The sequence below is a fragment of the Taurulus bubalis genome, assembly GCF_910589615.1.
Source record: "Taurulus bubalis genome assembly, chromosome: 3".
NCBI lineage: Eukaryota > Metazoa > Chordata > Actinopteri > Perciformes > Cottidae > Taurulus > Taurulus bubalis.
In genome coordinates, this window is record NC_136591.1 from 319312 (window position 1) to 345000 (window position 25689).

At 46.5% G+C, this 25689-nt stretch overlaps 1 protein-coding gene across 1 annotated transcript in view; it reads right to left on the reverse strand.

Annotated features, from left to right (window-relative positions):
- Window positions 1-25689, reverse strand: part of enah (ENAH actin regulator) — a gene marked incomplete at its 5' end in the record, with an annotated part of 77736 nt that overhangs the window by 11938 nt on the left and 40109 nt on the right. Inside the window, 3 exon segments of the mRNA XM_079216129.1 lie at window positions 15-752; window positions 5210-5676; window positions 15987-16053. Of these exon segments, the coding sequence (XP_079072255.1) occupies window positions 15-752; window positions 5210-5676; window positions 15987-16053 (1272 nt within the window).

Genomic DNA, 25689 nt, shown 5'->3' on the forward strand with positions numbered 1-25689 from the left:
GATGGAGGCCTTACCCTGGGTCTGGGGTTGACAGGAGCGCCCCTGAGGCAGGTGGGCCTCTGGGCCTGCGTCCGGCTCCCCCGGCCCCGACAGGCCCAGACCCACCGGGAGGGAGAGGAGCTCGGCGGAGGAGGAGGAGGCGGCTGCAGCGGCAGGGGTTGCTGTGGAGGGAGAGGGCACACCAGGAGCCTGGGATGAGGAGGGGGGAGACGAGACGAAGGAGAGAGGGGGGGCCACGGGGGAGGGCAGCGGGGGAGGGGTGGGCGGGGGAGGCGGCGTGGGGCAGGCCATGCCCACAAGGCTGTGGCCGAGCGGGAGGCTCACGGGCGACGGCGCGGGGAACATGGGCGGGCCGTTGGCGGCCGGCGAGGGCGACTTCTGGGCGAGCGGCGAGGGCGCCGCGACGGGCACGAGCGGCCGTGGGCCCGCCCCCTTCCCCGGGGGGCTACTGGTCATGACGGGCGGCGAGGGCGGCAGGGGCGTGAAGTTGCACGCCGACCACACCACGGAATTGGCCGTGGGAGGCGGGGCGGCGGCGGGCGGGGCTTGTGGGAAGGCCTGCTGCCGCCTCGGGACGGTGGCGTAATGAGGCAGCACCGGGTGAAAGGCGGAGCCGAGCGAGGTGGCGAAGCGGGAGGCCGAGTGCCTCAGAGGCGGGGTCGGCGGGGCGGCGGCGGCGGAGGGCGAGGGCGTCCCGGGTGCCGGGTAGGACGGCCCGCCGTACTCCTGAGCGGACAGGGTGCTCTCGAACGCTAACCCACGCAGACGGACACAACCAACGCCAAGGACAAAGACAGGACAGAAGGGAAGGAGTGGCGGAATAGGAAGGAAGAGAAGGAAGCAGCCGTCATGCACACAGGAGGGAAAGACAGCAGGAGAGAGAGAGAAGGAGGGAGGGAGGAAAAAAAGAGAAGGGGCAGATGAAGCAGGAACCAGCACAGAGCTACACCAGTTATATTCCAGGTTGTGTACAGCCTCGTGTTGAGGTGATGCTACTGTTAGTGGACAGATGTTAGCACCGTGGACACAGACACACAAAGCCTTCACACACACACACACACACACACACACACACACACACACACACACACACACACACACACACACACACACACACACACACACACACACACACCTCATCACCGATGTCATCAAGCCAAGTCATATATAGACTCAGTACACAAAAGGCCCAGCATGCAACAGTTTTTGTGTCTCTATAGCGTTGTGTCTTTGTGTCTCTGTAGCGTTGTGTCTTTGTGTCTCTGTAGCGTTGTGTCTTTGTGTCTCTGTAGCGTTGTGTCTTTGTGTCTCTGTGTCTCTGTAGCGTTGTGTCTCTGTAGCGTTGTGTCTTTGTGTCTCTGTAGCGTTGTGTCTGTGTCTTTGTGTCTCTGTAGCGTTGTGTCTTGGTGTCTCTGTAGCGTTGTGTCGTTGTGTCTCTGTAGCGTTGTGTCTTTGTGTCTCTGTAGCGTTGTGTCTTTGTGTCTCTGTAGCGCTGTGTCTCTGTAGCGTTGTGCCTTTGTGTCTCTGTAGCGTTGTGTCTTTGTGTCTCTGTAGCGCTGTGTCTCTGTAGCGTTGTGCCTTTGTGTCTCTGTAGCGTTGTGTCTTTGTGTCTCTGTAGCGTTGTGTCTTTGTGTCTCTGTAGCGTTGTGTCTTTGTGTCTCTGTAGCGTTGTGTCGTTGTGTCTCTGTAGCGTTGTGTCTTTGTGTCTCTGTAGCGTTGTGTCTTTGTAGCGCTGTGTCTCTGTAGCGTTGTGCCTTTGTGTCTCTGTAGCGTTGTGTCTTTGTGTCTCTGTAGCGTTGTGTCTTTGTGTCTCTGTAGCGTTGTGTCTTTGTGTCTCTGTAGCGTTGTGTCTGTGTCTTTGTGTCTCTGTAGCATTGTGTCTTGGTGTCTCTGTAGCGTTGTGTCTTTGTGTCTCTGTAGCGTTGTGTCTTTGTGTCTCTGTAGCATTGTGTCTTTGTGTCTCTGTAGCGTTGTGTCTTTGTGTCTCTGTAGCGTTGTGTCGTTGTGTCTCTGTAGCGTTGTGTCTCTGTAGCGTTGTGTCTTTGTGTCTCTGTAGCGTTGTGTCTCTGTAGCGTTGTGTCGTTGTGTCTCCGTAGCGTTGTGTCTTTGTGTCTCTGTAGCGTTGTGTCTTTGTAGCTTTGTGTCATTGTGTCTCCGTAGCGTTGTGTCTTTGTGTCTCTATAGCGTTGTGTCTTTGTGTCTCTATAGCGTTGTGTCTTTGTGTCTCTGTAGCATTGTGTCTTTGTGTCTCTGTAGCGTTGTGTCTTTGTGTCTCTGTAGCGTTGTGTCTTTGTGTCTCTGTAGCGTTGTGTCTTTGTGTCTCTGTAGCGTTGTGTCTCTGTAGCGTTGTGTCTCTGTAGCGTTATGTCTTTGTGTCTCTGTAGCGTTGTGTCGTTGTGTCTCTGTAGCGTTGTGTCTTTGTGTCTCTGTAGCGTTGTGTCTTTGTGTCTCTGTAGCGTTGTGTCTTTGTGTCTCTGTAGCTTTGTGTCGTTGTGTCTCCGTAGCGTTGTGTCTTTGTGTCTCTGTAGCGTTGTGTCTTTGTGTCACTGTAGCGTTGTGTCTTTGTGTCTCTGTAGCGTTGTGTCTTTGTGTCTCTGTGTCTCTGTAGCGTTGTGTCTTTGTGTCTCTGTGTCTCTGTAGCGCTGTGTCTCTGTAGTGTTGTGTCTTTGTGTCTCTGTAGCGTTGTGTCTTTGTAGCATTGTGTCTTTGTGTCTCTGTAGCGTTGTGTCTGTGTGTCTCTGTAGCGTTGTGTCTTTGTGTCTCTGTAGCGTTGTGTCTCTGTAGCGTTATGTCTTTGTGTCTCTGTAGCGTTGTGTCTTTGTGTCTCTGTAGCTTTGTGTCGTTGTGTCTCCGTAGCGTTGTGTCTCTGTAGCGTTGTGTCGTTGTGTCTGTAGCGTTGTGTCTTTGTGTCTCTGTAGCGTTGTGTCTGTAGCGTTGTGTCTTTGTGTCTCTGTAGCGTTGTGTCTTTGTGTCTCTGTAGCTTTGTGTCGTTGTGTCTCCGTAGCGTTGTGTCTTTGTGTCTCTGTAACGTTGTGTCTTTGTGTCACTGTAGCGTTGTGTCTTTGTGTCTCTGTAGCGTTGTGTCTTTGTGTCTCTGTAGCGTTGTGTCTTTGTGTCTCTGTAGCGTTGTGTCTTTGTGTCTCTGTGTCTCTGTAGCGTTGTGTCTCTGTAGCGTTGTGTCTTTGTGTCTCTGTAGCGTTGTGTCTTTGTGTCTCTGTAGCATTGTGTCTTTGTGTCTCTGTAGCATTGTGTCTTTGTGTCTCTGTAGCGTTGTGTCTGTGTGTCTCTGTAGCGTTGTGTCTGTGTGTCTCTGTAGCGTTGTGTCTTTGTGTCTCTGTAGCTTTGTGTCTCTGTAGCGTTGTGTCTCTGTAGCGTTGTGTCTTTGTGTCTCTGTAGCTTTGTGTCTCTGTAGCGTTGTGTCTCTGTAGCGTTGTGTCTTTGTGTCTCTGTAGCGTTGTGTCTTTGTGTCTCTGTAGCTTTGTGTCTCTGTAGCGTTGTGTCTCTGTAGCGTTGTGTCTTTGTGTCTCTGTAGCATTGTGTCGTTGTGTCTCTGTAGCGTTGTGTCTTTGTGTCACTGTGTCTTTGTGTTTCTGTAGCGTTGTGTCTTTGTAGCGTTGTGTCTTTGTGTCTCTGTTCCTGGTCTCTGTAAACTCATAAACCAACATCGTTCATCCAATCCCATCTCAGTAGACACCCAGACAGCCGGCCTGGCTTGTCCTCTGGCGCCACCATAAGGTCAAACCTTGTGTTTGTCCAGGACTTTGGTTCATGACCAAAGACTCATGAGTTCCCATCAGCCTCGGCTGCTCTTAGCGTTCAGTGTAATGACAAACGCTGGCCTGCTACCACCCTGAGCTCTGCCTGAGGCGCTGGTGAGCGTTACACCTGCTTAGCTTCCTCATGTTAGCATGCAGTAGCATCATGCTATAGTTTCACTGAGGATCTTGCTCTGCTTTCCACACTCTAAAGGGGCTGATGTGCTAATCTGGTATTTTGTGTAACGTAAAAAGGACTTCATTGCACTGGTCACTTCAGAGATTTTGGGCTACTTTGCTTCCATAACATGTCTTTTTCCATAACATGTCTTTTATTTAATTAGATAATGTCTCTTTTGCTTATTCAAACGTAACATTTCAGAAAACTCTCCTAACCCAAGTAACCAACTGGCGAAGTCTATTGGTTAGTTTACATTTTACACTATGGACTGTCCTGGTCTCCACAAGAGAGAGATTCAGTGGTCTGAGTCGTGTCGTACGTTCAACTACTGGGGCTGGTGTTGGTCACCAGGGTCGGGTTCTCATGAGCCACCTCCTGGGTGATGAATGAAGCTGTGCTCACTTCAGTTGATAGTGCCTCTGTTAGTTTGAACCCTTTAGTTTGGCTGAGGTTCTACCAAAACCATTTGGTTCAGAACCAGGGTTCATCAAGGGTTCTCTGCATGACTGAGGGTTACAATAAGAACCATTCTCATCCTCCCAGCTCACACACCCACAACAACTGGGAGTCTCAGGTTAGAGAGGAACCCTTGGAAGAGAAAAGGGTTGTCCACCCTGGTTGAGTTCTTAGAAGGTGTTCTCGATAGAACCTCTTGAGGGTTCTGAGTGGAACCATTACCACAAGGAAGTATTCTTCATGTCCAGAGATCACACCCTTACGCACAGAGGGGTTCTGATCTTCACTGACAGATGCATGCCTAGTCACACACACACACACACACACACACACACACACACACACACACACACACACACACACACACAGCCCTGGGGGTCTCAGCAGCCTTCTCCCTGATGGTGTATTTTTAGCCTGTGAGTAACACTGAAGCACGCTCTACATCCCAGCATGCTTTGAGGGTCACAGACCCAATGAAATACACACAGAGTGGTGATTATTTTCAGTGTGTTGATGATGCACACTATTATCCCACAATGCAATGCACAAAGGGTAGCGGAAGATCTGCGTCTTTGGATAAAAAACGTGTCCAATGGAGGATTTGAACTGTCCGTCTCAGGTTCAGGTGTATACTGAGATTGATGCACAGTAATACCTGACGCGTAGGAGAGCGTGTGCTGTGTACAGTAACCCTGACCCACATCAAACGCACACACAACCTGTTCAGATCTAATGTTCAGTAGCAAGACAATGTTAACATCACATACTATAAATCAGAAGAAGCCTTTGATAACTCAGAGTGTGATCAGGAACTCACCGGCGTTGGAGATGCGTCTTCCTCTCTCCCAGTCCTGCTGCTCTCTGTCACACTGCTGCTTCTGCTCCCTCTCCTCCTTCTCCCTCTCCTCCTGCTCCCTCTCCTCCTTCTCCCTCTCCTTCCTCTCCCTCTCCATCAGCTCACGCTCGCTGCGCTGCTGCTGCTCCAGGCGCTCATGTTCCTGCTGCTCCTGCTGCTCCCTCTCCAGGCGCTCCATCTCTTCATGACGCTCATTCTCCTGACGCTCCCTCTCATGACGCTCATTCTCCTCACGCTCCCTCTCCTGACGCTCATTCTCCTGATGCTCCCTCTCCTGACGCTCATTCTCCTGACGCTCCCTCTCCTGACGCTCCTTCTCATGACGCTCATTCTCCTGACGCTCCCTCTCATGACGCTCATTCGCCTGATGCTCATTCTCCTGATGCTCCCGTTCCAGCTCCTTCTGCCTCTGCAGGTCCTGGAGCTGCCTGGGTGAGGAGAGGGAGAGGGAACAGGTGAGGAGAGGGAGAGGGAACAGGTGAGGAGAGGGAGAGGGAACAGGTGAGGAGAGGAAGCAGAGGGGAGAGGAAACAGGGAGGAGAGGAAACAGCAGATGAAATAAGATGAGAGGAGACAGGAGAGGAAACAGGAGGGGAGAGGAGAAGAAACACAAACAGGAGAAGAAACATTAATACAAAATTCACATTCAGTTTCTATTATCTCTTGTGAAATGTTACAGCATCACTGGTCTTCTTCCAGGGGAGGAGCAGACAGAGCGCAGGGGGCAGATCCCCAAGCTCAGGTCGGGGCAGGTGATGGAGGGAATGTACTTCCCAGTGCAGGTGCATTGGACACACCTGCAGCCCATCAGGTAATTAGAGGGAGCATATATTCTGGGAGCTGGGAAGCAGCAGGGGGAAGAGAGACAGACTGGACAGGAGGATCCCCTGAAGCGCTGGAGAGGAGCCGCAACCGACACGAGTTAAACCCTTGTACTCTCCTCTCTCCTCTGATCTGCCCCCACAGGGCAAAGGAAGCGTCGTGTGAGGCCGAAGACCAAAGACCCCGACCGGGAGGAATCTTTTGTTGAGTTTAACCCCATGCCCCTCCACCCCAAACCTATTTATTAAGACACTTTTGTTAAAGTACTGCTGTCTGAGTCTCCCGTGTTATTGTTGAATCGTGCCTCCAAGTCCCGGGTTGCCCCAGTGAAGATGAAAGAGGGACGATGTGGACACAGTATGTTAGTGAAGACGAGCAGAGCGAGTCAAAAGGAGCAAATTAGTGTTTGACCCACAGGCAATTACTGTTGTTACATAAGGTCAAGCTATTTTGGGCAGGTTGAACAACACACAGCCATGTGAAGCCTCCCCTTGCTGCAGAGCAGGAATATACAACATGAAATACTAACTACACTACTTGTGTTTTATTTCACTTTGTTTTGAATGTTAAGAATCTCCAAGTATGGTGCGTTCAGGGAGCTTTGTTTTGATGCACACTGTGGCTGCAGACCCGGGTTAGACCACTAGGGGTCAGCAGAAGGCAGCACTAGGAAGAGGAGGAGCGTGTGTGTGTGTGTGTGTGTGTGTGTGTGTGTGTGTGTGTGTGTGTGTGTGTTTGCGCGCGCGCGCATGACAAAGTGTAACAGAGGCATTCCTGAGTTTTGATGAAAGAACTGTAGATTCCACCGTGTCAAACTACACAATTTTCATTTCGAAATAAACAGCAGAATATAGTATAAGACACCAAAAAACAGCATCTGTACAAAATATGAATATATGTACACACAAACATATGGAATATAAATAAATACAAATATATTAAATGAATTGCATTGGCTGTGAATGAGTGAGCGATGATGGGAACTTGAGCTAAATGCCAAAGTACGTACACACACACACACACACACACACACACACACACACACACACACACACACACACACACACAGGTTTTCTGTTGTGCTGACAGCTGACTCACAGCTAAAAGTCGATCATCAGCATAAACGCTTAATGTAAACACTCCCTCTCTCCTCCCGTCTGCGCCGATGAGACACACACACACACACACACACACACACACACACACACACACACACAGTACTAAACCGGGCACAGACACACGTCTCAAGGCACGTTTAAAGCGGCACAGTGTCGTCGCTGCATCCGCCACGCTTTGGGAAGCCACATATATGTATGTATGTGTGTGCGTGTGTGTGTGTGTGTGTGTGTGTGTGTGTGTGTGTGTGTGTGTGTGTGTGTGTGTGTCTGTGTGTGTGTGTGTGTGTGTGTGTGTGTGTGTGTGTGTGTGTGTGTGTGTGTCTGTGTGTGTGTGTGTGTGTGCTCCCCACGGATCTCGGCTGCCGAGGGAAGCAGGTGGCTTCGCTCGCGGGAAGAAGAAAAGACCTGGAGAGCATGGTGGTTTTTGAGATTGCCGAGAGTTGGCATTAGTCCGGTGCGAGAGAGAGAGAGAGAGAGAGAGAGAGAGAGAGAGAGAGAGAGAGAGAGAGAGAGTTTCCTCTGGCAGGGTGGGACATCATTTAGTTGCTTATTGATAGAGCTGAGGGACGAACCTCAACACTTTAGATACCCACCAAAAACGTTAAGGATGGCCAAACTGGGTCCCGGTGGGTCCATGTGTGAACCCAGAACAAAGACCTGCCTCTGGGATGAACAGCATACAACGGACGCTGTGGAAAGTTAGAGTTAAATGAACCCACCAATTTAAACATATATAAAATGACACCGAGGACAATGTGTCCTCAAAGTGTCTCCATGCCACTGGCTGCAGCAGGTAAAGGTGTGCCTCTGCTGGCTGATAGACTGAAGGTTTATATAACATGTCCTGTGGTCCCGTAGGGATGAAAGTAACCTTCCTTCTGACGGCGTATGACGGGCACTGTATATCAAGTGTTCCTTCATTGACGGTATCTTCTGGCTCCATAGTACCGAGGTGGTCCCCTCAGTCGCCATGGTTACGTGAGAGATGTCTAATGTTTGCTTCCAGGATGTCTGAACACAATGAGGTGATGTATGGAGGAAATCAGAAAAAAGACTTGTCAGCAAAAGTCTCTCGCCAAATCCATTGGCGCCGAGGCTTGTCCCGTTATGCTCAGCCCCTCCCTTCTCCCAGGGGACGGGGTCTAACCAGCATTTAGCTAATGCGGCGTTTGGCTGCACTGTGGCTGATTAAAGTGAATATTAGTAGCATCAAAGCTAATTACTCAAACCCGCAGAGGTTTGGCTGTGGTTTCTCCTGACCAATGAGATGTGAAGGTGTGAAGACTTTAGAAAAAGATCTCTCTTCACGTCCGCTACGCCTGAATCCTTTTCACCGGAGGAGGTGCTCTCTAGTGAAAAAGATTCAGGCGTAGCGGACATAGAGAGAGATCTTTTTCTTTTGAATGGAGAGACAGCCAAAGCAGCTTCAGCATCACCGTGGCATCCTCGTGACCCCGATGCAGCGTGGATGCTGCTCCCTCCACAGCGGCCCAGTTCTCACGGTGTGATGTAATTACAGAAAGAACAGGCGCATGCTGGATTCACGGGCCGATGGAAGCGTGGCAGGGTCACGTCTCTGAGGATTTACAGAGAAGAGTTCCCTGTGGGATCCATCTTCATCATTAAATACAGCTTGTGATGTCATGCTGTGACAGCGGTCTAATTAGGCAGATCACAGGGACTTCCACCTATTATCTATGCTGTTCTTCTCTATGCAAAGAGGACGGTAGCTGGTGCAGCTTGTCGACCAAAGTCATGTTGGATTTGTTCAGCAGTGAGAGGAATTATTCTGCCACAGCGTCTGGTGGATGAAACGGGAGTTTACCAACATGCCACGTGGTTTACATGTTGCAGTCAAGTAACTATAGCAGATGGATGGATGGTGAATAGGTAGGTAGATTAGATTGATAGATAGGTTGATAGATGTGTAGCTAGGTGAGTAGGTTGGTAGATGGATGGATGGATGGATGTGTAGCTAGGTGAGTAGGTAGATAGATAGATTTTGGTTTAAATTCTCACTCCACCGTGACAGCCATCAAGGCATCTAAAACCCTCCCTCTGTGGCTCTCGTAGGACTGCAGTCAGCCCGTCCCGTCCTTTCATTCCTACCTGCTGGTCACCGTCATGCCGGCCTTCACGCATTCTGACTGCCATTCATATTTTGATACAACTGCAACTGTATAAAAGTCAAGAAACGGAAACGTTAAGCAGAAAATACCTAGTACTAGCTTCATGAGTTTGCTAACGTTTGCTAGTTATCTTGATGCCATTAGCAAAATAAAGTTACTGCTAACTAAAATTATTACATTTATTATTTTTTGTGCTGTGCTTCCGTTAACTTGCTGACGACACACGCATAGCTAGCTGATGTTAGCTAACTTGAGCAAACTCAGAAGCTTAGTAGTGCTATTAAACGTTAGCTTACTTTATAAGTTACGGTTGTATCAAAGTGTAAAGGTTGTATTGTTGACCTTTGTGTTATTGGTGGAGGTCATGTGACATGAGGCTGAAATGAGTATAATATACTCCTGATAGACTACTTTATTCATTAATGATAAGCGTGATAAAACAATACACTGTTCAATCTAATAGAGGTATGTAGCGTGATAAACACACGTGAATTTCTACCTTAACACACAAAATAACATGTGATTTACCATTGTGGGTCCTGTTGATGGAGAACACACAAAATAGGACTTGGACAGAGGGTCACAGGGGCTGGTGATGATTTACTTATATTATTACATTAAGAGTAAAGGGACCATAAAGTAGGGGAATGCTTTAGGGCGTGATTGACAGGTCGCTACCTTGGCGTCGTACTTTCTGGGAGTTGTCAATGTTTTTGTCTTACAACTTTAACCCTTAAACAGTGTTTTCACTTCATCAAAGTAACATTCTGTAAAAAGTAACAGGCTGTTTCCAAAAGGACTCCTGCTGTAGGAGCAGGATCCAACAAATACAACTAAACCAACCTTGTCAGTGTAATTTGTCTTGTGCGTTGTCTCATTTAGGGTGTACTTGCTGTCCTAATTAGAGTGGAGAGGAAAGCTCAGCTGTGCTGACGTCTAGTTGCACTGCTTTTCCTTTGTTGTAGTTAAATGCTCATGCTGGCGTTGGTGAATGTCTTCTAGCTCGGGGGCTTTTCAAACCCCTGACTGTTGGCCAAATTTGCGTTGAAAGGACAATAAAGTTGTGAATTAGTTGTCTTGAGCTCATGCACACGCACAAACCTCGCCGTGTAATTGATGGACGTCACACATGCACACGGCATTCCCCAAAGCAGGAGATCATGACATTCCTAAACAATGTGCGAACGCACGCTTTAAATAAGCTGTCTAGTGAGAAGTGTTTGAGGTTTGAGGTGTGTGTGTGTGTGTGTGTGTAAGTGTAAAACTTGGAGGGAAGCCATAGAGTGGAATTCAAGCTGATTAAAGTTTTGTTCTTGTTGTTTTACAGCAGATATGTTTGGTAGATCCATCTGTGAATTCCTGCGACAGTATGTCAGAGTGTAAACAGACTTTTGGGAAAAAGATCGCTCTGATCAAGACTCAGAAAGTCCAGATTCATCCAGCAAGAAAAACAACACGTCAAGCACAAGAGGGCTGAATTTCTGACGCAAATCGTCTTTCAAATTCAAAATACTAACATACCTATCTGGAACAAAAGGTAGCTGTTAATATAGCAGAAGAACTTGCATCTCAATGGGAGTTTTTTGGTCTATGTTGGCAACATAAAATAATCATGGCTGAAAAGAAGTACACGGTTCATGTTCTTAAAAATAATACAATTATACTTTGTTACTAGTTTGTGGAATGGCAATACCGTTATAAAAAAGCAAACAACACCAGGGTCAAGGCGCTGGGATTCAGAGAGGGAGAACGCCATATAAAGTCAAAAGAGCCAGTGAAAAGGAACCAGTGTTCATGAAACAGCTCGGACTAACAGGGAACAGTGCAGTCAGTTTTACCCAAACCAAACGGGGTAGGGGTGAAAGCACGCTAGGGTTCCATTAAGAACCCTTTTCATCCCCCAAAAACTTTTTGGAATAAATAGTTATTCCAGGATTGTTGAAAGCTTGGGTGTTAAACGCTTCACACACCCCAAAACACTGTGAACTGTGATGGTTGAGATCCCATCGTCCCCGTGCCTTTAGGAACCTACTGAGAAACCCTGGGTGTGTTCTAGATAAACAACTTGGGATATTGTAGGGTTCTCGGTAGAACCCTCTGGGTAGGTTCTAGATGAAACTCTTGGACTATGAATAAGTTATTGATCCAAACCCCTGGGTAGGTTCTAGATGAAAGTTATTGCCACCCACCTTATTTAACAATAAACTAGACCAATAGACTTGGTGTTGTCTCCCTCTCTTCTTCCATGGTTCTGGTTCCATTAGAACCAGGTCGTGACACCCTTGAAATACAAAAAGGTTCTCGGTAGAGGCCCCTGAACGGATTCTTGTTAGCATCCTTATGAAGTGAAACAGATCTGATTGTGGAACCATTAAACAATATCAGTGTTATCTGTAGAACCTCTCATAAGGGGTTTTGAGGTAGAACTGTCAAACATGGTTATATTGGTTCTAGTCAGCACCCACATTTCTAAAAGTGAGATTATCTCTTTATGTTCTTTGAAAGATAACTAATCCTGCTAACATGAAGCGGGGCGACCTGCATTGTCTCCTGTGTTGTGTCACTTCCTGGGACCTGAACGACTCCCACATGAACTGCATATATCCTGCCTCTGATGGAGAACCTGAAGCGGGTTTCTCTCCCCTCCTTGCAGGGAAGCGTTACAGGACTCAAAGCTGTGAAAAGCCTCCTGCCCGGTTTCCCTGGCGCCTCACTCGCCTCCTGACAAGAGTTGCCAGGGAAACCGTTGCTAAGGGAGCGTGGGCGGCAGCCTGAATCCCGAGCGCGCACATAGACGAACGTGCACAAATATTCCTCCTTCCTCTCTGCATCGACTTACAACGACTGAGTTGAAGAGTCGGAGAGGATTCAGGGCCATGTTGGCCTCTTGTGAAAAGGAAGAGCAGGAAACAGGAAGCAAAGAGCTGCACAGACAGGATGCAGACAACCTGACAGTCAAAGGCCAAGAGATCAAAGGTTTGCATCTTTCATTCCTGTCCATCCATTAGTCCCAACATTAAACAATACAAGGAACAGAGACATTGATCCAACTAACCGTTTGACCTAACAGTCACAATTAACCAAAACACAACATTATTTATATATATATATATATATATATATATATATATATATATATATATATATATATATATATATATATATAGGGCAGATTGCAAAGGGTGCTGGAATAAACATGGATTGATTAATGGCGCTTGTAAAGTGAACTAAACCTAAATTAAAAAAGGGAACATAGAAAGTGAGACTGTAGTGAGGACGGTTTGCAACACAAACGTGTGTGTGTGTGTGTGTGTGTGTGTGTGTGTGTGTGTGTGTGTATGTGAGAGTCTGGTTGGACAGGTGTCTGTGTTACGGTCACAGCGTGGAGTCAACCTCCGTCAACCCAGAACCGCTTCATAGCAGATTCATTCTTATGGTCATGCATGTGTTTTGAGTCATGCATGTGTTTTGAGTCATGCATGTATTTTGAGTCATGGTCATGCATGTGTTTTGAGTCATGCATGTGTTTTGAGTCATGCATGTGTTTTGAGTCATGGTCATGCATGTGTTTTGAGTCATGCATGTGTTTTGAGTCATGGTCATGCATGTGTTTTGAGTCATGGTCATGCATGTGTTTTGAGTCATGCATGTATTTTGAGTCATGGTCATGCATGTGTTTTGAGTCACACGTATGTTTGGTGAGGTCAGGTACTTCAGGCCATTGGCCTCGTGTGAATGGAACGATGACCAGAAACTAAAAGCCTACGGAACAGAAGTCACAGCTTCCCAGGATGTTTATTTCAGCCTCCCGCTGTCAGCTGATATTCATGTTAGTTGATGAATTGTCACGTTTGGGTTTTGCCACTTTGACAACGGAGCTAAATCTGAAGTCTGTGAAAGCTGTCGGCCAGCTGGACTCAGCAGCTCGCCTGATTGGCTCGCAGAACCAGGAAGCGGTGTGTGAATGGACGGGAGCCCAGATGGACCATATGGACCTACTCACAGTGAGGAGCCGGTCCAAGTGTGCAACACACACACACACACACACACACACACACACACACACACACACTCCATGTGTCACATTGTGTCCCGCTAACATAAGACCCCAACCTCATTATGATGGCTAAGCTAAAATATTGGTTTTTATAGATGTTTCTGTGTGTGTGTGTGTGTGTGTGTGTGTGTGTGTGTGTGTGTGTGTGTGTGTGTGTGTGTGTGTGTGACTGGCAACATGCGGATGTCAGATGTCAGCCCGCGCTTGTGACAATGTGCAAGCAGCTGCTGGTGTTTTCATCTTCCGAGTGCTAAATACCAGCAGCTACGTGCTAACAGCTAACACAGATCTCTCTCTCTCTCTCTCTCTCCCTCTCTCTCTCCCTGCTGTCTCTCCCAACACTCGCTCCCACACGCCACGCAGCTATTAATATCGCAGCCTATTATTTCCAGCTCTTCTATCTTTTCTAATCCGAGGGTAGCGGTGTGTTTCACCTCCTCCCTGACGACCTGCGCTCTGAACATGCGGCAATATCTCCGTCGACCATCGTCCGAAGCTTCGCACTCCCATCCCCTTCTTCCTCCGCCTTCTGTCTGGATGAAGAGGGGTATGAAGACAGGTTAGAGGAGAAGGGAGGGAGAGAACAACGTGGTGGTATTTTCCCTTCAAATCCTTCTCCACAGCCGGATGATGCTGGTGTTTCCTGGAGGCCACGCTGTGGAATGAGGTCAGCTCATAGTTAATGAGGCGCAGAGGAACGCAGAGTCCACACCTCCGGTTCTCTCTCTTCTGCGGTGTCCTCATGGCCTCATGGGTCACACACCCCGATGAGAAGCATTAATGAAGAAAGACCAAGCCCAAACATTAGCCGACGTGTTGAGTGAGCGGATGAAGGAATGACTTGAAGAACGTCTGAGGTCCTTTCCCCAGCTTTGTATTCTCTCTGCAATGTTTTAGGTACAGTGTTCCAGCACGAGGAACCCGGAGCAGACCTGCTGTGGATTCTGGTTGTATAGAAGTCTATGCCTCATGTGTTAAAGCTGCATTATCTCTCCTGACCACCAGGGGGCGACTCCTCTGGTTGTATAGAAGTCTATGCTTCATGTGTTAACGCTGCATTCTCTCTCCTGACCACCAGGGGGCGACTCCTCTGGTTGTATAGAAGTCTATGCTTCATGTGTTAAAGCTGCAATCTCCGTTACGTGTCGGTGTGTAATCATTACTTTCTTTCAGTGAACTCATACTGACTTGTATTAATGTATTTTACAGAGAGGATTCACAGCTGCGAGGGTCCAGAGGACAACATGCAGCCTCCAGTCCGTCTGCCTTCCAACACATCACCTAGCAGGCCTCAACGCCAGCCACAGCTCATCATCCCCACCATATAATTATACATTTGGTTTTAGACATTTATCTACATGTGTCTACCATTTTATTCATATATTTCACTGCTTTTGTGAACCTAAGACCTTTGGTAAACCAATTCCCATCACCTAAACAGTTCAACCACCTGAGTAAAGTTAAAGTAATGAGATATGAAGAATTTCAAAAATCAAGTGTCAATTTTTCCGCTGTAGGGCCATATTATCACTTTACACTTGTGCCTTGGGACAATGGTGCCTCATTATATAGAGAGCTGAGATTGTTCTGCAATGTTAGATGTAACACACATGAGTATCTATCATATGCAAGTGCCTTTAAAAAGGTGAATTTAAGAAATTATGTAAAATCAAGAAAATGACCCCAGACTCCAGAGAGTTAAGCAGTTTTAAACCAGTATTTAACTCTGAAACCAGTTTTAAGTTGTCTTAAAGCAGTACACATGGTCAGGTGACTTTCTCCCTGTTCACTGTGTCCTTCAGCTCATTCCTGAAGTGAACTGACATCACTGCCGCTGTTGAACCAGAAATGGTGGGTAGACTGAAAGTAGGAGTTCACCCAGAGCTCCACGATGAACAGAACCATGCGCTCTGCGTTTAGACGTATTGACAACAGCTCATTGTTTCTGCTAATCTTCACCTTAGTTGTTTGTTTTTCCCCCTCATTTATTTTTGGAAGTTGGTCCCAGAGACAATCAGTGGGGCCTTAAGTGTGAAGCGCTGCCTTCAGTCCAGCAATGTTGAGTAGGTGTTTGGTGGACTGCTGGATGTGATTATCCTGCAGCCTGCAGCCGTCTTTTATTAGTTTGTGAACGGAGGACAAGGACGTTCTTGACGTTCTTGACGTTCTTGACGTTCTCGGCGATGTTACGTTGTCCTGTTGCCATTCAGGACGGAACAATGTGAGCAGCAGCTGTGTCATCGTCTGGTGACCCTCAAGTTAGACCTGTAGTCTCTGGGGGGGTCACGTGACCCTCCATTAATACAGCTCTGTGTGTGTGTGTGTGTGTGTGTGTGTGTGTGTGTGTGTGTGTGTGTGTGTGTGTGTTTTCTAGCTGTTCCAGCACCTCATTATTACCTGAGGGAGAGGGAGGCCTTGTATGGGGAAGAAAAACAACTGTGGGTGTGGGTGAATACAAGTGTGTGTGTGTGTGTGTGTGTGTGTGTGTGTGTGTGTGTGTGTGTGAGTGTGTGTGTGTGTGTGTGTGTGTGTGTGTGTGTGTGTGTGTGTGTGTGTGTGTGTGTGTGTGTGTGTGTGTGTGTGTGTGTGTGTGTGTGTGTGTGTCCCCTCACCTTCTCTGCAGCTCCTCTGTTGTGGGCCCGTTCTGAACCTGGAGGTCCGGTCTGGGCAACGTTGGGCCTGAAGGCACAAACACAAACTCCTCAATAAACAAAGATCTGTCAAACACACTGAGAATAAAATCACCATAGTGTTATCATTCTGCTCATAAAAACGGTGAGAAGCACTGCTCCTCCACACGGCTTCATAACAATAACCGTAACACATTTTAAACATTGTAATAATGACTTTAAAGCTCATTTTATCACGATACTCTCATGATATTCAGTCGGGCCAAACCCGAGCAGAACTGAACTCAAAATATGTTTCTGAAAACATCTAAGGTGAGACATATTTTTCCAGGATATAGTCACAGTTTGAGCAAATGGTTCAGATAATATTATATTGAATCAATAATCAGCCTTGTGAGCGCAGATAATGGATTCTGAATGACATGTGTCTACCTCTATTTCAGATTGCCAGATTATTGATGCATTCATATGCAGTCAATGTATTTATATATATATATGTATACATACATGTGTATATATGTACATGAACATGTATATGTGTACACATATGTGTTTTATAGTGCTGAAAAGATTAGTCGATCCACAGAAAATTCATCAGCGACTACTTTGATAATTTAATAAATGTACTAATCTTTCCAGCGAGGATACTGGCTGCTCTCTACGTGGCTACGTTGTACCCATGTCAGGTTTTCTTGGAGGTTCACGTCACATCTTTAAAAGAAGAAGTGTGTTTAAAATACTGAGCAAAGTAAAAAGGTACGTGAACAAACTCTGATTTGTGGGTGGTACAGGTCTAGGGCTCCTCATGCCTCATGTCTGCTGTCTGCTGTCTGCTGTCTAATGTCTGCTGTCTGCTGTCTGCTGTCTGCTGTCTAATGTCTAATGTCTGCTGTCTGCTGTCTAATGTCTAATGTCTGCTGTCTGCTGTCTAATGTCTAATGTCTGCTGTCTAATGTCTAATGTCTGCTGTCTGCTGTCTAATGTCTAATGTCTGCTGTCTAATGTCTGCTGTCTGCTGTCTAATGTCTAATGTCTAATGTCTAATGTCTGCTGTCTAATGTCTGCTGTCTAATGTCTGCTGTCTAATGTCTAATGTCTGCTGTCTAATGTCTAATGTCTGCTGTCTAATGTCTGCTGTCTAATGTCTGCTGTCTAATGTCTGCTGTCTAATGTCTAATGTCTAATGTCTAATGTCTGCTGTCTGCTGTCTAATGTCTGCTGTCTAATGTCTGCTGTCTGCTGTCTAATGTCTAATGTCTGCTGTCTAATGTCTAATGTCTGCTGTCTGCTGTCTAATGTCTGCTGTCTGCTGTCTGCTGTCTGCTGTCTAATGTCTAATGTCTGCTGTCTGCTGTCTAATGTCTAATGTCTGCTGTCTGCTGTCTAATGTCTAATGTCTGCTGTCTGCTGTCTAATGTCTGCTGTCTAATGTCTGCTGTCTAATGTCTAATGTCTGCTGTCTGCTGTCTAATGTCTAATGTCTGCTGTCTAATGTCTAATGTCTGCTGTCTGCTGTCTGCTGTCTAATGTCTAATGTCTGCTGTCTGCTGTCTGCTGTCTGCTGTCTAATGTCTGCTGTCTAATGTCTAATGTCTGCTGTCTAATGTCTAATGTCTGCTGTCTAATGTCTAATGTCTGCTGTCTAATGTCTAATGTCTGCTGTCTAATGTCTAATGTCTGCTGTCTAATGTCTAATGTCTGCTGTCTGCTGTCTAATGTCTGCTGTCTAATGTCTAATGTCTGCTGTCTAATGTCTGCTGTCTAATGTCTAATGTCTGCTGTCTAATGTCTAATGTCTGCTGTCTAATGTCTGCTGTCTAATGTCTGCTGTCTAATGTCTGCTGTCTAATGTCTGCTGTCTAATGTCTAATGTCTGCTGTCTAATGTCTGCTGTCTAATGTCTGCTGTCTAATGTCTGCTGTCTAATGTCTGCTGTCTAATGTCTAATGTCTGCTGTCTGCTGTCTAATGTCTACTGTCTACTGTCTACTGTCTGCTGTCTAATGTCTGCTGTCTGCTGTCTAATGTCTACTGTCTAATGTCTAATGTCTGCTGTCTAATGTCTGCTGTCTGCTGTCTGCTGTCTAATGTCTGCTGTCTGCTGTCTAATGTCTAATGTCTGCTGTCTAATGTCTAATGTCTACTGTCTACTGTCTGCTGTCTGCTGTCTAATGTCTAATGTCTAATGTCTGCTGTCTAATGTCTGCTGTCTAATGTCTAATGTCTGCTGTCTGCTGTCTAATGTCTAATGTCTAATGTCTGCTGTCTAATGTCTAATGTCTGCTGTCTAATGTCTAATGTCTAATGTCTGCTGTCTAATGTCTGCTGTCTAATGTCTAATGTCTGCTGTCTAATGTCTAATGTCTAATGTCTGCTGTCTAATGTCTAATGTCTGCTGTCTGCTGTCTAATGTCTGCTGTCTAATGTCTAATGTCTGCTGTCTGCTGTCTAATGTCTGCTGTCTAATGTCTGCTGTCTGCTGTCTGCTGTCTGCTGTCTACTGTCTACTGTCTAATGTCTAATGTCTGCTGTCTACTGTCTGCTGTCTACTGTCTACTGTCTAATGTCTGCTGTCTGCTGTCTACTGTCTGCTGTCTGCTGTCTAATGTCTGCTGTCTGCTGTCTAATGTCTAATGTCTACTGTCTGCTGTCTGCTGTCTAATGTCTAATGTCTAATGTCTGCTGTCTAATGTCAAATGTCTGCTGTCTAATGTCTGCTGTCTAATGTCTAATGTCTGCTGTCTAATGTCTAATGTCTAATGTCTGCTGTCTAATGTCTGCTGTCTAATGTCTAATGTCTGCTGTCTAATGTCTAATGTCTAATGTCTGCTGTCTAATGTCTGCTGTCTAATGTCTGCTGTCTGCTGTCTGCTGTCTACTGTCTAATGTCTAATGTCTGCTGTCTGCTGTCTAATGTCTGCTGTCTACTGTCTAATGTCTAATGTCTGCTGTCTAATGTCTAATGTCTAATGTCTGCTGTCTACTGTCTAATGTCTAATGTCTGCTGTCTGCTGTCTAATGTCTAATGTCTGCTGTCTAATGTCTGCTGTCTGCTGTCTGCTGTCTAATGTCTAATGTCTGCTGTCTAATGTCTGCTGTCTACTGTCTAATGTCTGCTGTCTAATGTCTGCTGTCTGCTGTCTGCTGTCTAATGTCTAATGTCTGCTGTCTAATGTCTGCTGTCTACTGTCTAATGTCTGCTGTCTAATGTCTGCTGTCTGCTGTCTAATGTCTAATGTCTGCTGTCTGCTGTCTGCTGTCTAATGTCTAATGTCTAATGTCTGCTGTCTAATGTCTGCTGTCTAATGTCTAATGTCTGCTGTCTAATGTCTAATGTCTGCTGTCTACTGTCTACTGTCTAATGTCTAATGTCTGCTGTCTGCTGTCTACTGTCTAATGTCTGCTGTCTACTGTCTAATGTCTAATGTCTAATGTCTGCTGTCTAATGTCTGCTGTCTGCTGTCTGCTGTCTACTGTCTAATGTCTGCTGTCTACTGTCTAATGTCTAATGTCTAATGTCTGCTGTCTAATGTCTGCTGTCTGCTGTCTACTGTCTAATGTCTGCTGTCTAATGTCTAATGTCTGCTGTCTAATGTCTGCTGTCTGCTGTCTGCTGTCTAATGTCTAATGTCTGCTGTCTAATGTCTAATGTCTAATGTCTGCTGTCTGCTGTCTAATGTCTAATGTCTGCTGTCTAATGTCTGCTGTCTGCTGTCTGCTGTCTAATGTCTAATGTCTGCTGTCTAATGTCTAATGTCTAATGTCTGCTGTCTGCTGTCTAATGTCTAATGTCTGCTGTCTAATGTCTGCTGTCTGCTGTCTAATGTCTGCTGTCTGCTGTCTAATGTCTAATGTCTAATGTCTGCTGTCTACTGTCTACTGTCTAATGTCTAATGTCTACTGTCTACTGTCTGCTGTCTGCTGTCTGCTGTCTACTGTCTGCTGTCTAATGTCTAATGTCTAATGTCTGCTGTCTACTGTCTACTGTCTAATGTCTGCTGTCTACTGTCTAATGTCTAATGTCTAATGTCTAATGTCTGCTGTCTACTGTCTAATGTCTGCTGTCTGCTGTCTAATGTCTACTGTCTACTGTCTGCTGTCTGCTGTCTAATGTCTAATGTCTGCTGTCTACTGTCTACTGTCTAATGTCTGCTGTCTGCTGTCTACTGTCTAATGTCTGCTGTCTAATGTCTAATGTCTAATGTCTGCTGTCTGCTGTCTAATGTCTAATGTCTGCTGTCTACTGTCTAATGTCTAATGTCTGCTGTCTACTGTCTAATGTCTAATGTCTGCTGTCTACTGTCTACTGTCTAATGTCTACTGTCTGCTGTCTACTGTCTAATGTCTGCTGTCTGCTGTCTACTGTCTAATGTCTGCTGTCTAATGTCTAATGTCTGCTGTCTAATGTCTAATGTCTACTGTCTACTGTCTAATGTCTACTGTCTGCTGTCTAATGTCTAATGTCTAATGTCTACTGTCTACTGTCTGCTGTCTAATGTCTAATGTCTGCTGTCTACTGTCTAATGTCTGCTGTCTAATGTCTAATGTCTAATGTCTAATGTCTGCTGTCTGCTGTCTGCTGTCTACTGTCTAATGTCTAATGTCTGCTGTCTACTGTCTACTGTCTAATGTCTGCTGTCTAATGTCTAATGTCTGCTGTCTACTGTCTAATGTCTAATGTCTGCTGTCTACTGTCTACTGTCTAATGTCTACTGTCTGCTGTCTACTGTCTAATGTCTGCTGTCTGCTGTCTACTGTCTAATGTCTGCTGTCTAATGTCTAATGTCTGCTGTCTAATGTCTAATGTCTACTGTCTACTGTCTAATGTCTACTGTCTGCTGTCTAATGTCTAATGTCTAATGTCTACTGTCTGCTGTCTAATGTCTAATGTCTGCTGTCTACTGTCTGCTGTCTACTGTCTAATGTCTAATGTCTGCTGTCTACTGTCTAATGTCTAATGTCTGCTGTCTACTGTCTACTGTCTAATGTCTAATGTCTAATGTCTGCTGTCTACTGTCTACTGTCTAATGTCTGCTGTCTACTGTCTAATGTCTGCTGTCTGCTGTCTGCTGTCTACTGTCTAATGTCTGCTGTCTAATGTCTAATGTCTGCTGTCTAATGTCTGCTGTCTAATGTCTAATGTCTGCTGTCTGCTGTCTACTGTCTAATGTCTGCTGTCTGCTGTCTACTGTCTAATGTCTAATGTCTAATGTCTGCTGTCTGCTGTCTGCTGTCTACTGTCTAATGTCTAATGTCTGCTGTCTACTGTCTAATGTCTAATGTCTGCTGTCTACTGTCTAATGTCTGCTGTCTAATGTCTAATGTCTAATGTCTAATGTCTGCTGTCTGCTGTCTAATGTCTAATGTCTAATGTCTAATGTCTGCTGTCTGCTGTCTAATGTCTGCTGTCTGCTGTCTGCTGTCTGCTGTCTACTGTCTACTGTCTAATGTCTAATGTCTGCTGTCTACTGTCTGCTGTCTACTGTCTACTGTCTAATGTCTAATGTCTGCTGTCTACTGTCTAATGTCTAATGTCTGCTGTCTAATGTCTGCTGTCTACTGTCTAATGTCTAATGTCTAATGTCTGCTGTCTACTGTCTGCTGTCTACTGTCTAATGTCTAATGTCTGCTGTCTACTGTCTAATGTCTAATGTCTGCTGTCTACTGTCTAATGTCTAATGTCTAATGTCTGCTGTCTACTGTCTAATGTCTAATGTCTGCTGTCTACTGTCTAATGTCTATTGTCTAATGTCTGCTGTCTACTGTCTGCTGTCTACTGTCTAATGTCTAATGTCTGCTGTCTGCTGTCTACTGTCTAATGTCTAATGTCTGCTGTCTACTGTCTAATGTCTAATGTCTGCTGTCTACTGTCTAATGTCTAATGTCTAATGTCTGCTGTCTACTGTCTGCTGTCTACTGTCTAATGTCTACTGTCTAATGTCTACTGTCTACTGTCTGCTGTCTGCTGTCTGCTGTCTACTGTCTGCTGTCTACTGTCTAATGTCTACTGTCTACTGTCTAATGTCTAATGTCTAATGTCTGCTGTCTGCTGTCTGCTGTCTACTGCAGGGCTCTCATGTGTCACGCATTGAGCGTGACTGTCACGCATTTCGGTCTTAAGTCACGCCCTCCCGCCACACATCGTATTTCTCACGCTGAAAAAAAACTCTAGGCTATTTAATGTGCCGCAGCGCGCAAACATGACCTGGTCGCGCTGCCCTCACCATGGAGGAATCAAGCACGTCTCCCCGAATCCCCTGGAGTTCTTGCTGCGAGGTGCCACTCATCAGCCAATCAAAAAAAAGAAATGGGCTACACGAATAGCCAATCAGAAAAACGTATCTGTTGTATCTGGGTGAAATGTAATCCAGCAACCAATGAAAATAAAGCTAATAATAATATTCTGGTCTGTGGGCATACGGCATGGGCGGAGGCGCTGCCGGGGGGTGGGGTCACTCTTACCTGTCTTAAAAACTTGAGAGCCCTGGTCTACTGTCTGCTGTCTACTGCTGTTATTAAGCTAACGGCTAACGTTAGCTAACGTTACTCCTCCTGCTGACGTAAACGGATTTGTTGTTCATAATGAAGCATCATTCGGGATTGGCAACCAGGAAGCACAACGCCGACCTCCCGATCGCATCCTGGTTCTTACTGAACATCACAGACACACACACACACACACACACACACACACACACACACACACACACACACACACACACACACACACCACACACACACACTTAGTATTTAGCCAAGTGTTGTCCGTCTGAACAGACAGAAGGAGATAAAATGAGCAAAATCCGAACACCAACACACTCACAAGCACTGACCCCACTAAACACTAAACACTAAACACTGAACACTAGACTCTTGACAGCACCATTGGCCCTTCATTATCTACTCTTCTGCGAGAGGAGAAAGCAGCGAAGGTCACGTCCGAGTCAAAACAACTCTAACCGTTGTCTGTTGTTGTTTTTTTTACATTAAGACCAGGACGTTGCACAAAGATCCAACAGGAGCAGAGGCCCGATGCAGCATTTTATAAATCACCAAACCAACGGCAGCACGGATATGCAAAGGTCTGGGCTAATCACGACGAGGGTTACTGGAAACCAGTAGCGTCGGCTCTGAAAATCCTGTCTGACGAGTCTGACAGCGTGTGACAAGTGTGAACATATCCCGTCAAACACAAGATAACCTTTTCACGGACGAATAACAAAAGTCTTCGCCCCAGTATCCTGCTGTTTTGGGAACTCACAAACACCACTTAACGGTTATTTTCTTCAGGCGTAAATTCATATACGTGAACGACGGATGTCCAGTGGACGCCATGGCACCGTCATCTCTTCTTGCTTGAATACAAACTGTTTCTACAGCTGCAATACCACATGTCCCACTGGACCAGGTACGTGTGCCGATACTACAAAGACACGGTCGTTTTAAGGCATATACTTAAAATGGGCTAACTTAATTATCATGATGTGCTTTTTGAAAACGCCTGATATTTAAAACACTCTGCACTATTTCTAAGTTTCTGAAAAGAGTAAATAAGTTTGTGAGTGAATAAAAAACACGTAGCTATCAGCTACAGCTAACAGTTTGCATGGAAGGTCGTCATCGTACGTCAGGGGACGTTGTGTAAAGGGCCACAAAGTCTGCGTTGGATGGGAGGCTCTAGAAACATTAGACTTTCACCCAGGAGACCACTGTTAGTGTCCCGTGTGAGACCAGAAGTCGACGTACAAGTATTTGCCACTGACGCCATTTCCGTGGTTCTTTCAACCCAAACCGCCACCGAACCAAGCAGAGTAGACGCCCGTGCTGCCGGCATTCGTATCATAAGGAACCGTTATCCGTTATACGTCGACTCCGTATCGTAATCTCAAGAACGATCTCAGCGCCTCTCTAACCCGTCAAAGGACCCGGTCAACCACAGGCGGCCTTTGGCGGGATCCCGTTACGGGCGCGATAACTTTCACCGGAAACTATCAAGTCAGACAAATCCAAGACGCCAAACCCAAAGCCCGTGAGCGAATCCTCAGCCGGAGAGCATTGTTGGGTCTGGATGGCGTGAAACGTAACGGAGAGAGAGAATGGTGTTCAGCGTCTGCTTCCTGCTCTCAGCCTTTATCCAGATCCTCTCATTACCGTCTTGATGGCTTTCCTTGGCGTACGGGCTCCAGTGAAACCGTATTAGATGACGGCGGTCCATGTCTTCCTGCCTGTGGGTGTAATTGTGTTACTGTCTGCTCTCATAGAGCTGAAAGCAGACGACAGAACGCAGGCAGCAGCCAACACGGGCGGGTTGGAGACGTCTTATCAGAACCAGCTTTTTAAATCTCACGTCTTATTACTACCCAGCTAACGTCATTTCGTGGCATCTCGTGTTTCTAAATGTTAAAGCCAGTAACAGCGGCTGGACCGGCCAACTCTCAGGAGGCCTCGGTCATCTCATGAAAGCAGAGGGTCGTAAAAGGTGAGAATGGATTCAGTGACCCGAGCCAGCAGCACTTAGGCGTCCACAGCTTCACTACATCAGCTGGTCTTCAGACCTCTATGGGTCTCCCATCACAGGCTGATCACAGCTAACGGGACTGAAGGCCTTCACACACCAGGGGCGTAGATCTGTATTGATTTTTTCATGCAATTGCAATACACATAAATATCTTTTTGCAAACGTTTGTTTTCGCGAGAGGTACTTTCAAACAGAACGTGGATATTGCGCGGCGGAAAAAAGCTTCGCCGCAATTATTTTGAAAGGCTTCGGTCAATCACGTCGTAGCGGACGAACATGACCAAACACAATGCAACTGGAGGCCAAGCAGTCAGAACGTAGGAGAACTTTATCACTCCTTTCACCCTTGACCAAAGGCAGCACAGATCAGACCTACTCCGTCAGTTCTTACCTTTCACAATAAAAGCCCTAGACATACACACCGAGTACCCGTTCACCAGAGGGACCTCACAACTCGACACAATAGCTTACAGTAGTTCATGACCCCAGACGGACTCTGGGTCAACGAGATCCTAGAACCTTTTAGTGTTGCAGCACGTAGTATGAGTCCTTTTGATGCTAAATATTCCCAAGTGAGTATCCACACACACACACACACACACACCTGTACCTACATGCAGTCAGGTTGGGCCTCTGGCAGCAGACGTAGCGCCACAGTCCGCGGGCCCCGTCGGACCCGGTGCCGGGCCTCAGCGCCACCCTGCTGCCAGACCCGTCACGGTCCTGGGGGCTCACATACAGAACCATGGCATCGGGCTTCAGTGGACTTCAGTTCCAGGAGGAAGACGAGAACAAATGTTGAGCTGCTTCTGTTCTTCAGTGTCTCTTATCCTCCTCCTCTTATCCGCGACGCCCTAAGAGCCGGCTTTTAAAGATGACGTGGAAATGCCTGACGCGGTCCGTCTGTGTGCCGGCTCGCCTCCCGGCACGTTAGAAGTGATGGAAACAAAGGAAGAGGAGAGAGGGAGGGATGGAGAGAGGGAGGGAGGGATGAACACCAGGAGAGGCAGAGCGGACTGAGAGACAGGAAACCAACCCGCCTCAGAAAGAGAGAGGCAGAGAAAGAGAGAAAGAGAGAGAGGATGTGGTGGGACTCTCTCCTCGATGGGTCGCTGGCCAGCTTGTACTTCCTGGATGCAATCTATTATTCATCTGCTGGATACAGAGA